Consider the following 15,570-nt stretch of genomic DNA (forward strand, 5'->3'; position numbering starts at 1 on the left):
GCAACTTCACCTTATGCAAACAGGTACATATGAATCATTCTTTCCTGATGCAAGGGCAGAGAGAGCTTTCAGATCAGCAAAACCAACCTTAGTACAGTTGGAAAGAAGACAAATAGAACTTTCTTAGTTGAGCAAAAGAACAAGACATTTGTTTCTACAAATGATAAAATAACACCTTTTTTCTATGTGCTTGTCTTACCATGCTTCCAATTTTACCTTTAAACTTTTATAGGCTGCAATAGGATCTGTGGCTTTGGACACAGCAAGAGCACATGGAGACAAACAGTTAGAAGAATATGGAATGGATGTGTTGACAGTGGCGTTTTTGTCCATCCTCATCACAGCCCCAATTGGAAGTCTGCTTATTGGTTTGCTAGGCCCCAGGCTTCTCCAGAAAGCTGAACGTCACAATAAAGACGAAGAAGATGAGATAAAGTCCACCCGATTTTAGAGGTGAAAAGAGAGAATGCTGAACATTATCCTCAGAAAGCTACTATCAGAGGCTACTTTTATCTAGATGGATATTGAAATATGTAATGTGTAAGCTAAAAACGTAATAGACCCAAAAGTGTGGCTATTTTTTTGAACAGCTTTTCTAGTCATTACCCTTTCTGTATGGAGTTGGGGGGTAGTGTTCTACATCTCCAACCTGATCTCTGCTTTCTTTTTTTTTGTTCAAACACCCACTCATCATTATATCTTGTGTAGGGACATACACACTTTAATGTACTAGCACAATTTGATTTCAGTATCCTGTCCTGCTAGCCAACAGGATACTGAAATCTAACGTGCTATTACCATCTCACTCCTTCCCCTACGCTCTGGATCACTCTGCAGCCTTAATCATGGCTTTAATTCTTTCTTTTTGAGCTCAAAGAAAGAGTTCCGATTTCCCTATTCAAACTAATATTCATGTCAATCTTTTATACCTTGTATATAAAGCCACCTTGGGTCACTCACATTTAACATCTCATTCTCTGAGCTTCATACGGCACAGGGAATAGTCTTTCCCTTTCCCTTCCCCAGCAGTCCCATCCCAGTTTCAAGATTCATGGTCACCTAGCGTCTCATGCCTCGAATTGTTTCGGGCTCCTCTTTTCTTGTTTGTTTTTAAATATCGTAATACATTCTCTCATCCGTTTATCCCTTCCCTGCTAATCTGCCTCTTCTCCATTTCTACTTCTCTTAACTATCTTTCTGTGAATTAGTGTAACGGATTGGTCCCACCCAAATTTTAAAGTACACAGAGTGTCTTCATTGGTTCTTCCTCTTGCGCCTGGTCTAGACGTCAGACCTTATCCTACCCCATAGCTGGCTACATAGAGCCCCCATTTCAGTGGCCCATCTGAGTTTGCCTGCACCTAAGGAGTACCCTGATCCAGCCCTTCCTTATTTGTTCCTTGTGACCCACATCTTCAGCTCTCCCAGTTCTCTAGGTGAGAGATTGCTAATTTTCAATGCTGTGCCAACCTCATGAATATCCTATTAATCAGGGTAAGGTAAGCTATAATGAAGAACAAAAAATAAAATACTTTAAATATAGAAATTTATTTCCTTCTTATGAAACGAGCTGACTATTTGATGATGGCAGTGTTACCCTGCTCATGAGGTCTACTCACTCAGAGACCCGTGTCCTTCTGTCTTGAGGCTCTGCCATGCCCCAGCTTAGGACGTGGGTTAAAGATGGATCTCTCCCATGTCCCCTTTTTAGTCCTCAGGATGAAGGAAATAAGAAAGTCCAAGGCAAGCAATTTATTTTTAAGGAAGTGATGTGAAAGTTGGACACATCTCTCCATGTACATTCTATCCGTGACGTCCACACCCATCTGTGAAGAGGCTGAGAAGTGTTCTCTCTCACTAAGCATTCCCATTCCCCGGAGGTGGAAAGATCAGATTTGAGAGCCATTCTGTTGGGTTTTACCATCACTCAGTAGCATATTCTTTCAGGTTAACGAGGGCTGTATAAAGGTAGTACCTTTAATCAAAAGAATGACTTCTGTGCCAGGAATTTCATTGTGACATGCCAGCACAGAAGATAAGAAGAAAGGCTTATCTGCAGAAGTCACATTTTATCCCACTTAATCAAAAGCAGACCATCTCTGCTTTTGTGTTTCACCCATAAATTCCCTTTACTCTAGGTCAACTCCTGCCTAGTTGTTAGAATAATCATGTTTAAATAAATATGTCATTAAACTCCCTAAGGGTCTGATTTAATAGGAATGTAAAAAGCGCTATAGGTGCTCTGACAGAGTGTATGTAGGGTGCATAGACCCTTTATTATTAGACTAACGTGTCATATTGAAATAAACATCTTGTCATTAGGCTACCTTTCCAGCCCCTTCCACCATGACTTTCACATCTATTCCAAACTAGCTTTATTTTTATGTAAGCTAACATAATATGAAACCATAACGGTCTTCATTTTTATGTCACCCCGACTCTGGTTATTCTATGGGACTGTATTCCCTTAGTGTTTAGGTTCTCCATTTGGACTGGATTAATTTATACCAAAGATCAGATGGATGAACTTTCTTGGCTAGGTGCCCCCTGTGGGTAGCACCATAAACTTCATGCTCATGTGGTCTTCTGCTAAAAGTAGATTCATTCAACAAATACTTACTGAAAGCCTTTGGTGACCCAGGCACATCATGAAGATTAATATTGTTCCCATCTTTAAGGATCAGACAATCTGCTAGAGAAGAGAGACCATTAAACAGGAGATTGAAAAAAAAAATTCAAGAACAAGAGATTGGAAAATAGTGTAATTTGCTGTGATAAGCTCAGGGGTGCCAGGGGCTCGTGGCAGGAGCCCCCACCAACCCAGGGGGAACTGCAGTTTAGGCACAGCCTCCGGAGGAAGTAGGACCTCGGCTGGGACACGACTCAGCAAATGGTACATGAGGCTGAAGGGTGCCGCAGCGAGTGCCCTGTTCATTTTTCTCCATGTAATAGGCTTTGAATACTTACTAGCTAATACAACATACAGTTAGTATAAGTAAAGGAGAATGTTGTTATAAATAGTTAAGTCCCCAAAGAAGAATTAGAAATGGAAAATCGCAGGGTACAGAAACGGTTAGAGGGCCCAGGAAGCCACTGCCAATTGCCTAAACCAACCACAGAGCGCGCAGCAACCCCTTCCTACGTCTCTTTGGTGGGCAGCCACCAACCACATCCCTGCAACTCTCTGTCCAGTAGTGGTCTCTGCGGGGCTCACCGTGAGGTCTAAGATTTGTCACCACATTGCAAGTCACAGCCCTTGACTTGGTGTGTTAACTTGATACAGAGTGTTGACTCAGACCAACCAAACTTAACCCCACCCCAACCACAGACAGAATCCATTACCCTAACCTCTGGGTGCCTGAAAGAAAGGTGTGCCCTATACATGCTTCTGTCAGAGTTCTTATAGTACTTTTTTCAGTTTGGTTATATGTTTGTCTCCTATGAGCCCCTGAAGGGTGGAGCGTTAAATCTGTTATGGTGGGATCCTCAGCACAGTGCACAGGGCATGGAACACAGCAGGCATTTAGTAAATGTTCATTCACTGAATCAGTGAGAGGAGATTCTCTCCCAGTATGGGAGAAGTAGCTGCCATTAAACAGTTTAGATCTTAGTCTGCTTGGGCAACTACAACAAAATGCCATAGACCAAGTGGCATAAACAACAGAAATTTTTTTCCTCACAGATCTGGAGGCTGGAAGTCAAACATGAGGGTATCGGCATGATCCGGCTCCAGTGAGGGCTCTTTTCCTGACGTGCCAATAGCCTTCTCACTCTCTCCTCACGTGGTGGGGAAAGAAATGGGGATGGAGAGAGTGTGCAAGCTCTTTGGTGTCTCTTCTTACAAAGTCACTGATCCCACCGTGGGGGCTCCACCCTCATGACCTCACCTAATCCAAGAACCTCTCACAGACCCCATCTCCAAATACCATGGCACTGGGGGACTATGGCTTCAGCTTAGGAATTTGGCAGAGAGACCACATAGTTCCGTCCACGGTGAGGTGTCCTACTTCCAAGGACAGGGCTAAACAAACACTAAATTCATGTTCTTCAACACCTTTTTTCTAGAATTTGTGCCATCTGTCTCCCTTTTGAGAAGTGTGTTTGTTTCTTTCTTTCTTTGTTTTTAGGCAAACTAATTAGGCTTCAGCTCTTTAAGTTCTTTTCACATTCCAGTGCTTTTCTCTCTGGTATTAACTTCATATAACCTTGATTAGACTTGAGTATTTTCAAAATGTCCTCAGTCATACATTTGCAAATGATCTCATCCATTACATTCTTTAAAAACAGTATTGATTATTTTTGTCTGATTACAAAATAATACATTTCATTGCATAAAATTCAAAACACAGAAAAGAACAAAAAAGAAAACTGAAACTACTGTTAACGTAAACACCCATTTTATTTTGATTGTGTTAAATTCTACTCTTGCAGTTCTGGGGAATGTTTTATTTTCAGAAAGATATATCATCCACTGAATTATTTGGGTGAAAGGCAACATAAATACTTTATATTTGACTTCTGTGAAGATATATAGATTGAAGAATTTTTATTGTATATAATGAATGCAAATCTTCCCCAAAATAATTTATTCACCTGGTAATACTCAAATATTTTGCAGTGAATAAAACAGACAAACCCCTGTCTTTATGGAGCTTATGTTTTAAAATCCATTCATTTACTTGCCCAAAATACACTTGTAACTTGTCTACCATGTACCAGTTATGCTAGGTGCAGGAGAATATATGTGATTAAGAAGATATTCAAGGGTTCTGTTTGATGGAACTTGAATTTCTAGTGGGATATTGACTCCATGAGGAATACAAATAGGAATAAGACGTGATACTTGCCTTCAAGACTCTTACAAGGAAATAAGATGTGTACAAATAGCTATAACCCAAATGAATGATTCAAAACTATTCTCAGTGAGGAAAATTTCTTAAAGGAGGTGATACTTTAATTGGACCTTGAAGAGTAGCTGATTCGGATTGATGAGTTGATATGAGGGAGCAAGTGAAGAAGGGAGCAGCTAGTTAGATGGCCAGGATATTAGCCAAGTTTGAAAACAGTAAAGCCTGGTGTATGGTAAATGACTGACACTTAATGGTGATAAAGCGAATTAGTGAAAGGTAAGACTGGAAAAGGAAACTGGCACTTAAATCATACCAGATAGATTACTGACAAAATTTCTATTTTTATTGTAGTGCTTTCAGAAGTACAGAACCATTTATATAGAAGATATTTTTGAAACTACCTTCATTTCAAACTTAGTTGAAACTGCTGTCATGAATAAAGTTCTCTTTGTTCTTCAAAAGTTTTACTTTTAATGGCATTGTTGCAAATATAACCAATTTAATTATTTTAACCTACTATTGTTGTTTCTACCCAAAAAAGGCTTTTTTTTAGATGTTTTTTAAGTGATTATTATTAAATTTTCATTATATTGTCTTTAAATAACTGAAGGACTTTGTTTTCGAAATGTTTCAGAACATTATATTTCTTTTTGTTGGTTTTTTGGGGCGGTTGGGTTTTTTGGAGAACATTATATTTCTGTATGAATAATTTACATAGTTCTCTTTAGCAGATGGGAATTGCTTCATGCCATTTTGGGAGCAAGTAATAACACATGTTTTAGTTGACTAACTCAAATTAAATAATGGCCTGAGCCTTCTGGCCTGGTGATAATTCCAAAACTATTTGTTGATGTGTCATCCATCTTTCTTAAATAGACCCTAAAGAACTTGACCTCCCTCAGTCCGTTGTATCCGGGGCACAGAGCAGTTTCCTGGAGGCCGTCAGACTCCTTTCTAAGGTCCTTCTTCTCAGCGCTACCTGTTCTTCCTCCCGGTCTCCATGGGGATCTACTTGCTTTTTCCTTACCTACCATGAGAAAAAAGCATTTCCTTAACCCTACAGGACTAATCATTTCTTAATCATACAGGACTTTGTCCACTCTCCTAAAATAAGGGAGAAAATGACTTTCAATCCTTGCTGAGATATCTACACCACGCTGAAGGTGGGAGAAGGTTACAATAAAAAAATTTCTTAGTCACCCAAGAAAGAGTAGCAATTTGAAACAGATCTTAAATGATAAATAAGGAGATAAGACAGAATGACTTTAGAAAAAACATGGAGACAAAAAGGAATACAGTATGTGGAGGAGAAAAAGTTCTTTGGAGTATCAGGAGAAAAAAAATAAGAAAGGTCAGTTTGTCTTTCTAAGACGTTTGGACTTTCTCCGATAACAGTTCTTTTCCTCTATGTTTTAGGAAGCTAGGGGATTCCATAGCGGAAAAGTGAAGACCACACTTGGGACTGAGAACCCAAAGCTTCTGGGCCCCACTTGAAGCAGAGCAGCTATGCTTTGATTTGTTCATATGAAGGTTTCCACATTAAGATTACATGTGACAGGGGAGGTCTTATAGTGATAACAGGATATTGAGTGTTTACTTTGTATCAACCCCTGTTCCAGACACTTGCCATGCATCAGTTCATTTAATCTCACACCACCACCCCCCACAACCCCCTTTACAGGTTAAGAAAACAGAAGCTCAGGGAGATTATGTATTTGCCTGTGGTCCTAGAGCCATAAAGTGGCAGTGCTGACCTTTGAGCTCAACCTTGACCCCAGAGACTAAGCTTTTTAAAGATTACATCATATTTAAGCTGACTCTATTTAAAGGGAAACATGATCTGAGTTTCGACAAGTTCCTTCTGGCACGTGCAACCCCTGGCGCTGTTTTTTGGCTAACGAGCCCCCTGATGTCAATCTCTCCCTGGACTTCTACAACACAGTAGGTCAATATTCAGAAAAGACATGGAAAAGAAAGGGTTGAATAGTCTGAAAACACACCAAACGGTCCCAGAGAAGCCAAGAACCCTCTGGCCCCACAGGCGGGATCAACCACGACTCCACTTACGCCCGTCAACTCCGCCCCGTGGACGTCAGCCCCGCTCCGTTGGCGTCAGCCCCTCCCCTCGGCATTAGCCCCGCCCAGGCGCCTTCGCCAGCCCCGCCCCGTGTGTATTAGCCCCGCCCAGGCGCCGCCGGCCGCCGAGCCCGCAGCGCGCTCCAAGGGCCCGCGGCCCTTGCCCCACAGCGGCGGGTGGTCTTCGCGGCGGTTGCTGGGTGCCAGGGCGGCTCCCGAGGCAGCGGGGGATGCTAAAAGAATTGTAGGTACGGCTTGTTTTTCTTTACTCCGCCCATGGATACTGGTCCCTTGTCTCCCGCGGTCTTCCCCTTGCGTAGCCCCCAGGAACGCCTTTCCTCCCGCATCAGTTCCAGGGGCCTGGGGAAACAGCCGCAGACCGTTTTCTCTTCTCTCCCTGACTCCTTTTCTTTACGCCCTCATCCCTCATCCCTCTTCTTTATTCTCTCCCTTCCTCCTCCGTTTCCTTCTCTCATTTTACAGGTACTCACAAGTAAGAAAGAAGAGGTCTGTCAGTCACGACTGACTGAAAAAATTAATTTTATTAAGCGCAGACTTTTGTACACATGGCGAAAACCTGCAGGTGAACCTTCGTAAGCTCCCGTGTGTGATTGGAGATGTGTTCCAGGGTTGGTTGCTGGCTTGCCTCTCCTCCCACGCCCTTCACCCCGCCTGTTTCTGTCGGCTTTATCACAGTGGACAAGCACTCTAGATCAGTGCTTTTGAAGGATTAAGGGCAGCTGGTGCAAAGGTACCATGTGTCAGGCATATCATTTAGGAGTCCCTGTAGAGCTCCGCAGGCCCATACCTGGTCACTGACGCCCCCCTACGTGTGTCCTAGAATCTATACAAGATCCGATGGGGTGATGGAGAGGGGCGTTTGGCTTGGGTGGCACCGAGGGAGGTCACTCCCTAATTTTCCGTAGGGGTTAAATGTATTGTTATTTGTGCAACAAAAGTGTGAGAAATTAATACTTATTACTGTCAAACCTAAAGAATTCATGCATCAGATGTTTTAGTCATTATGTGCCCATGAAGTGGGTATTCATATTTATTACCTTCTGTGAGTACTAAAATTTATACTGCTGGCCTTATCATTTGACTCTGTCTTGTTCTAAGCTCCTGCCCCTTACCAGACAAAAGGCAAGAGACAGGTGCAGTGATAGCAATATATAAAGTAACATTTTTATAGCACTTACCGTTTTGTACATTATTTTCATACTCATCTTGTGAGAGAGAGTTGGTTAACAAAATTCCATTTTACTGAAAAGAGAATAAATACTGAGACTGAGCATTACCTAGAATATATAGTATAATATACATTCAGTAAATACTTGTTGAAGGGATAAATGGATGAGATTTTCAAAGAGCCATGCCTTATTCACTTTTGTGTTCCGGAAACCCAGAGCTAAGTCCAGCAGTCGTGAGCCCACAAATGTGAGTTAGAGAGGTCGAGTGACTCGCTCAGGTTCAGGAAGTCATCAGATATTTGGAGCGAATCTACTTTCTTGCCAGGCATTGTGAATATGATGCTTCAAAAAGACTGGCAAGATTCCTGTTCTTATGGAGATTAAATTATAACAAAGATAGAAAATAAATAGGTAAACAATATATGAACAAGGAAATTTTAGATAATGGTGAGTGCAGCGAAGAAGTAAAACTGTGAAGTGAGAGGAACTGAGGGAGGGTTGCTTTAGATGGATTGGTTAAGGAAAGCCTCTCTGAAGAGCTGCCATTTGTGCTGAGACCTCAGTGGTATAAAAAAGCCAACCAGGGAAATATTTGGGATCAGAGCATTGCAGGTAAAGGAAACTTCAGTTGCACAAGCCAAAGGTAGGAAAGAACTTGACTCTTTCAAAGAACATCATAAAGAACGCTGTAGCTGGAATGTGGAGAAAGTGGTATGAGATAAGCTTGGAGAGGTGAGTAGGGGCCAAAGCTTGCAGGGCTTTGAATTGGCCTTGGGGAGCTACTTGTGGGATAAGTTTGTAATGTATTTAAAGCATGATGAGAAACCAGTATGGAGGTTTTTTTTGGGAAGGGAGTAATGTCATGTGATTTATTGTAAAACGGTTTGTTCCACCTGTTATGTGGTGCATGGGTCATAGGGCATGGGGAGCAGGATTAGTAGCAGAAGACACCTGTGTGGTAATGCAGGAAGGAATGACCATAGTTTTGGCTAAAGTGGTATAAAAGCAGATGGATGTGAGAGATGTTTGGAGGCAGAGCCTACAGACTTGGTGATGTTTTAAATACAGGGGTGAGAAAAAAAGAGAAGCTCCTAGATTTTTGTCTTGAGCTTTAGTGAATGGTTGTACCATTTACCAAACGGAATACACTAGGGAAGAAAATGTAGAGGGGGAAGTTTATTTTGCTCACCTTAGGTTCGATCTGCTTATAAAAAACCTGAAGTAAGTTCTGAGTCTTGCATTCCATGTATGGGACCAAAGATACAAAGTTAAGAGGCACCAGCATGTAGAAAAAACTACCTAGGGAAAGTGTGTTCACAGAGAGCATTCCAGTGATTAGAGGTAAAGCAGAGGAGATGGAGAAGGAGCAGCCAGTGAAGTAGAAAGAAACCCGGAGCATGGCTACTTAACAAGCCAAGATGACAGAGCGTGGCCAGTGGTATTGAAAGGTGCTGAGAGGTGAAGTAAAATAAAGAAATCTGACCATTGGGTTTCGGCAGCATATAGTAGTTGTGTGCCTTGACAAGCACAATGAGGAGCAAATGTGATGTGAAGAAACGGACATAGCACTGTAGACATCTCAAGATACTTCACTATGAAGAAGAACTGGGAAATGGAGGTAATAGAGCAATATGTGGGGTCAAAGTATGATTCTGAAAGATGGGGATGCTTAAGTCTGTTTTTAGGCTAATGGGAGAATGATCCAGTATACAGGGGAAAGTATAGTGTAACAGAGAAAATACATATTTTAGGAGTGGAGTCTTTGAGAAAACGAGTTGGGGTGGGATCCAGGGAATATGTAGGGATGTTGGCTTAGGAACATGAATATAAAATTTATAGTAACGGTTAGAAAGGCAGGGAATCTAGGTTAAGATGCAGATACATGGGTAGACTCAGTGGTCAGAAGATGAGAGTTTCTGTCTGATACTGATTCTCTTTCAGTGAGCATAAAGAAAGTATGAGGCAGGATCAGTAAGAAGAGAGGAGGAATGTTTGGATAAGAGACTTAAGGGTTGAAGAGAAGATATAATAATCATTTTGAAGATAGAAGGCAGTCATACTGTCTTGTTCTGTTCAGGCTACTGTAACAAAAATGCCAAGTCTGGGTGTCTTATAAACAACAGAATTTTTTTCCTCACAGTTCTAGAGACTCGAAGTCCAAGATCAAGATGCCAGCAGACTCAGTGTCCAGTGAAGCCCCACTTCTTGGTTCATAGATGGCCGAAAGAGTCAAGGGAGCACTCTAGGGCTCTCTTGTAAGGGCACTAATCCCATTCATGAGTGCTCTGCCCTCATGAACCAACCACCTATCAAGGGCCCCACCTACTAATACCATCATACTAGGGGTTAGGATTTTAGCATATGGGTTTTGGGGAGACTTGCAAACATTCAGTCTACAGCAGTACTAGAGAGGCATAGTAGCATAGCTAGGTAGAATTCAGTGGCCACTTGATATTTGTGGCCTTGTGAGTGAGTGACTGAGATAGGGTGAAAAAAAAAAAATCACAGGAGCCAAGGAGACCAAGGAACTGAAAGACTAGAGTGGTGGGTGGGTAGACTACCTGGATATTAGTGGTTAAGTTAGTAGCTAAACCAGTCCTTGAATCCAGATATCCTGATTTTTCCAGCTCAGTAGGTTACCATTTTACTGAGAAATGATTCAGATCAATACTCTTTTGTGCCACCTACCTTTCCAGTTAACTTTTTTTTTTAAATTGTGGCCTGATATTTTTTGTTCCGTGTATCTAAATTCTAGATTTTCATAGGCTGGTATTTTTATCTCTCTTGTCCCTTTAATATCTACTTATTAAATTTTTTGGCTTGTTTATCTGTATGTATATGTGTGTATTTTGTTGTGGTTTTAAATTAGATCTATTGAGATATCATTCACATATCACACCATACATACCAAATTCATGTATTTAAAGTATACAGTTCAATTCCTTTGGTATACTCACAGATATGTATTTTCTTTTTTGGACATACGTTTTCTTGAGAATATACCAAAGAGTAGAATTGCTAGGTCATATGGTAACTATACATATTCATTTGAGGAGCTGCCAGACTGTTTTCCAAAGTGTACCATTTCACATTATCATCAGGAGTACATGAGGGTCCCATTTCTCCAAATCCTTCTCAACACTTGTTATCTGACTTTTTTTAAACATTTTTTATTGATTTATAATCATTTTACAATGTTGTGTCAAATTCCAGTGTAGAGCACAATTTTTCAATTATACATGAACATATATATTATCTGACTTTTTTAATGAGGTATAGTTGATATACATTATTATATAAGCTTCAGGGGTACAACATAGTGATTCACAATTTTTAAAGGTTATACTCTTATTTATAGATATTCTAAAATATTGGCTATATTCCCTGTGCTGTACAATATATCCTTGTAGCTTATTTATTTTATGCATAGTAGTTTGTATCTCTTAATCCCCTGCCTCTATCTTGCCCCTCACCCCTTCCCTCTTGCTACTGGTAACCACTAGTTTGTTCTCTATATCTGTGGGTCTTGTCCTTTTTTGTTATATATACTAATTTTTTAATTTTTTATATTCCACATATAAGTGAAATCATACATATTTGGGTTTTTTTTTAACATTTCCATCAATATGTTTATTAAAATACAAAAGCCTCCCTTTTAAATGGTAAAGGGAAGATGAAGAATGGGATTTGGAAATCCTGTTGTCTATAAAGCTGAGATGACCAGTAACAGGCAGACCTGATCTGTAGTCACTCTAATAACAATAATAACAATAGCATTTGGATTTACCTTTGCATTTTGTGTTATGCTTTTATTTTCTTTTATCTCATTTGATTTTGTAACTACCTTTTTCAGATGAGAAAACTGAGGCTCAGAGAGATTAAGGGCCTTGGCCAAGGACCCCTAGCTAGTAAGTGGCAGAATTATTATCCACAGTTTTCTGACTGTAAGTCCCATACCTTTCACTGTAGTGGTTTGCCTCTTCACTTTTTATACTCCACTATTTCCAAAGTGATAACAAAGAAAAACTCTGCTAAGTAGGATGTAATGGCTGGCTGGAGTCCTCTTACAATGTAAAAACTTTTTGTATATACTTAAAATCCAATAGTTAATGGGATTAGATATTTATCCACCATCTATTGTGTTAGGTAATCCAAAGAACCCAGAAATGATTGTGAACGCTGCGCCAATTCAGTCTACCAGGAAAATAGACAGAAGTGTGAGTCACTAAGAAGCATTTCTTGAACCCTCTCCCACAATTCATATGTGCTGCCACAGTACCCTGTACTGACTAAATTCTGTATAAAGAAGAATACACTACCTGTTACGTAGTGGGCGCTCGATGAATATTTGTCAAAAGAATGATGGTAATTAAACAAGCAGTTACAGTACTGGGGTGGGTGCTGTGATCAGGAGAGGGTGCTATAATAAGAATGCATACTGAAGGGAGCGTCTGCAAGAATGACTTCTTGACCTATGTAGAACTAGCTGGGCAAGAAGCAGGAGAGTGCAGTTGGGAGGCAGCATAAGGAATGTGTAATGCAGACGGGAGGCATGACAAGTTTGAAGAACTACAGTTGAAGTTTAATACAGTTGAAGTTTAAAATGCCAGGTGAAGAATGAGATGTGCAGGGACAAGGTTATCCCTTATAACAGAGGGCTCTGTAAGCTGCATTTGAGGAGTCTGGATATTTTTCTTTGATGGAAAGCCACTGAAGAATATTAAGCGGAAACTTGCCACAATCACGCTACATTTTGGAAGATTACTCTGCGTTATGAAACTGCAATGGGGAGGACCAAGGCTGGAAGTGGGGAAAACAGTTGGAAGGCCATTACAGTGTTTAGGGGAAAGGTGTTTATGGCCTGGACTGGGGTAATGATAATTTATATGGAGAGAAGTGGACACAATTTTTAAGTACTTAGGAGCTTGTACTATCATGATTTAGTAACTCGGTGTCAGCGGGAAAGGAGAAGCGGGGAGAAGGAGTGACTCCTCAGTTTCTAATCTGAGCAACAAGGTAGATGGTAACTTCATTCTCTGAGTTGGGAAATTCTCTGAAGAAGGAATAGATTTGGTGGGGAAAGGTCTTGCGTTCGGTTGTGCGTATATTGAGCTTAAGATGCTTATAAAGGTGATCAATATTTAGATAAATACACTAGTTAGACTCTCAAGAGGGCTTCACTAGTCCAGGCTCATCAGCTTATTGGCCATAATTGGAGCCATTGGGAGTAAAATTAATTTCTTAAGAAATAGAGAGTGAGTAATAAAAAAAAAAGGGGGGGGCATAAGGCAGAATCCTGAGGAACCTCAACATTTAAGGGACAGAAAGAGGAAAGGAAGCTTGTAAAGAAGGCGAAGGCCAACCAGAGAGGTAGAAGGAAGGTAGAGCAAGTGACAGTTCAGCGAGTGAGAATTCAGAAGGGAAGATGACTTCCTGTTTGGGGTATACCTGGCAGGAAGCTGTTCTGGGAATAACCCTTAGGCAGTAGATATAATTTACAAAGAAGAGTTGCAGTGGGAAGTTATTCCAAGCAAATAAAAGAGAACAAATAATGCATAGGAGAGCAATTAACAATTTAGTTTGACTGAAATGTAGGGTCAAGAGAATGTGGGAGAAAGCTGACAAGATGGTTTGATGCCGTGTTGGGGCAAACCTTAGATTCTGGATAAGTTGTTAGTAATTTTATTCTGTAGGTGAGAAACGCCATTGTGTTTGGTGCTGAGGAAAAGATGAGAATATAAAATATGCTCTGAACCCTGGATACCTTATCATTTTATTGTGGAAACAAGATCTAGGCACCTGAAAAGAATGAAAATTCAAGATAATATCTGATTAATGGGAACAAATACTAAATACAATAGGAATTTAAATAGTGGCAGAGTCCGTTTGAGTTGGAGTAGTAGTTTAACCCAGATTTGTATTGTCCTGATTAAATAGCAATGCCAGTTAGTCATTATCTTAAACAAACAAACAAACAAAAAACTCATCTAGTTTGAATGCTCTTTATGAGGAATATTCTCAGTGGATATAACACTTAAATTCATCTGTTCGGAAAGACTTATACTGTAGATGTTTTTACTTGATGATCTTTGATGTAAACTTAAAAAGATTTGTCTGAAAGGCAGTAGTTCCAAAGGTTCTAAAGCAATGCTTACTCAGAAACCCAGACATTGACGCATATGCTTTACCTACCATTCTTTTAACAAAAATATGTTAAATGGCTATCACATGTCAGTGATGTGTAGTGACTAAGGACGTGGACTACATGTTGAAACACACCTGAACTCAGATCCCAGTTCTGCCACTCTCAATGGAAGGGAAAAAGTTGCAGTCTCCCTTAACAATAGTTAATATTTAACTCTGTATGCATTATGATTTTTTGAAGAAAGTTTCAGTTACTGTGTATCTAGTTGTTAATGCTGTCAATTTTAATTGGTATTTCTTAAATCTATATGGAGGAGAGATGAGGAATGATTTTAAATATTTAACTAAGTCACAAAGTGAATCATCCACATTTAGAAGACTAAGAATTGGCCATGAATATTTTGCTGAATGATATGCAGCATGTAGTCACTAGATGTCACTGTTGTTCAACATTGCTCCAAAAGTAACCCCAAAGTGCAGCATACACTACAACACACACCAGGGGAAAGACAAAAAGCTGTTTCTATTAAGTGATGTAATATATACATACACGATACTTATATAGGATGTGAAGTTCCCAAGCAGCATGTATCAGTATTATCTCACCTTGGGTGTTTTTTTTTTAACAGTGGATCCATAAAGGAATAGAAGCATAGACTTAAAACTGATTAAGGCATTAGATCATCTCACATCCTCCCTCTCTACCCCACTTTATAGGTTTGGAATTGAGGGACAGGGAGGTGAAGTGACAAGAAATGTACTCAGTGTTATTTTGCAGATTAAAAGCAAAGAGCTTAGATTGCCCAACTCTTTGATGATACCAAACTGTGGCCATTATCAATATGTACAATCAGAGAGACATTCTGATAAAATCAGGGGAAAACAGAACCTCTAAATCAATCAGAATTTTCTATAACTTTAAGAGCAAAGCTTAGCAATATGATGATAGTACATACTTCTAATAAAAATGATCAATTTCACATCACAACTTTTGCTATGAACTGTACAAACATCTTACTTTATTCCCATAATAGCACAATATATAGTATGTATGTACTTATACTCAGCCTCATTCGCAAAAGGATTTTAAGAAGCTTATTGAAATAAATAGAGCATATTTTTTTTAAATACTGAGGTGAACAGAAAGGTAAGATACTGGAATAAAAATCACAAGAGTCTTCTTTTTGTTCATATATGTCCAAGATCATACAACCAGTAAATTTCTGATGTAAAGTCCTCATTCTTTCCATTACGCCAGCTATCCAGACATGTAATGAAAGGACTCCTGTTACTGAACAAAACTGGGTCTG

General features: G+C 39.9%; 2 protein-coding genes across 6 annotated transcripts in view; both read left to right on the plus strand.

The window, feature by feature from the left end:
• SLC9B2 (solute carrier family 9 member B2) overlaps positions 1-5,693 on the plus strand; it is a 45,831-nt gene extending 40,138 nt beyond the window's left edge. For all 4 annotated transcript variants that reach the window (XM_064484508.1, XM_064484515.1, XM_064484514.1 and 1 more), the window contains one exon: positions 233-5,693. In XM_064484508.1, the coding sequence (XP_064340578.1) occupies positions 233-451 (219 nt within the window). In that variant the 3' untranslated portion in view covers positions 452-5,693. The remainder of the gene's footprint in view (positions 1-232) is intronic.
• Positions 5,694-7,073: 1,380 nt separating this feature from the next.
• The window catches only part of SLC9B1 (solute carrier family 9 member B1), a 50,416-nt gene continuing 41,919 nt past the window's right edge, over positions 7,074-15,570 (plus strand). For both annotated transcript variants that reach the window (XM_064484528.1, XM_064484521.1), the window contains exon 1: positions 7,074-7,174. The gene's annotated coding sequence lies outside the window, so the exon portion shown is untranslated. The remainder of the gene's footprint in view (positions 7,175-15,570) is intronic.

The sequence above is a fragment of the Camelus dromedarius genome, chromosome 1, assembly GCF_036321535.1.
Source record: "Camelus dromedarius isolate mCamDro1 chromosome 1, mCamDro1.pat, whole genome shotgun sequence".
Lineage (NCBI taxonomy): Eukaryota > Metazoa > Chordata > Mammalia > Artiodactyla > Camelidae > Camelus > Camelus dromedarius.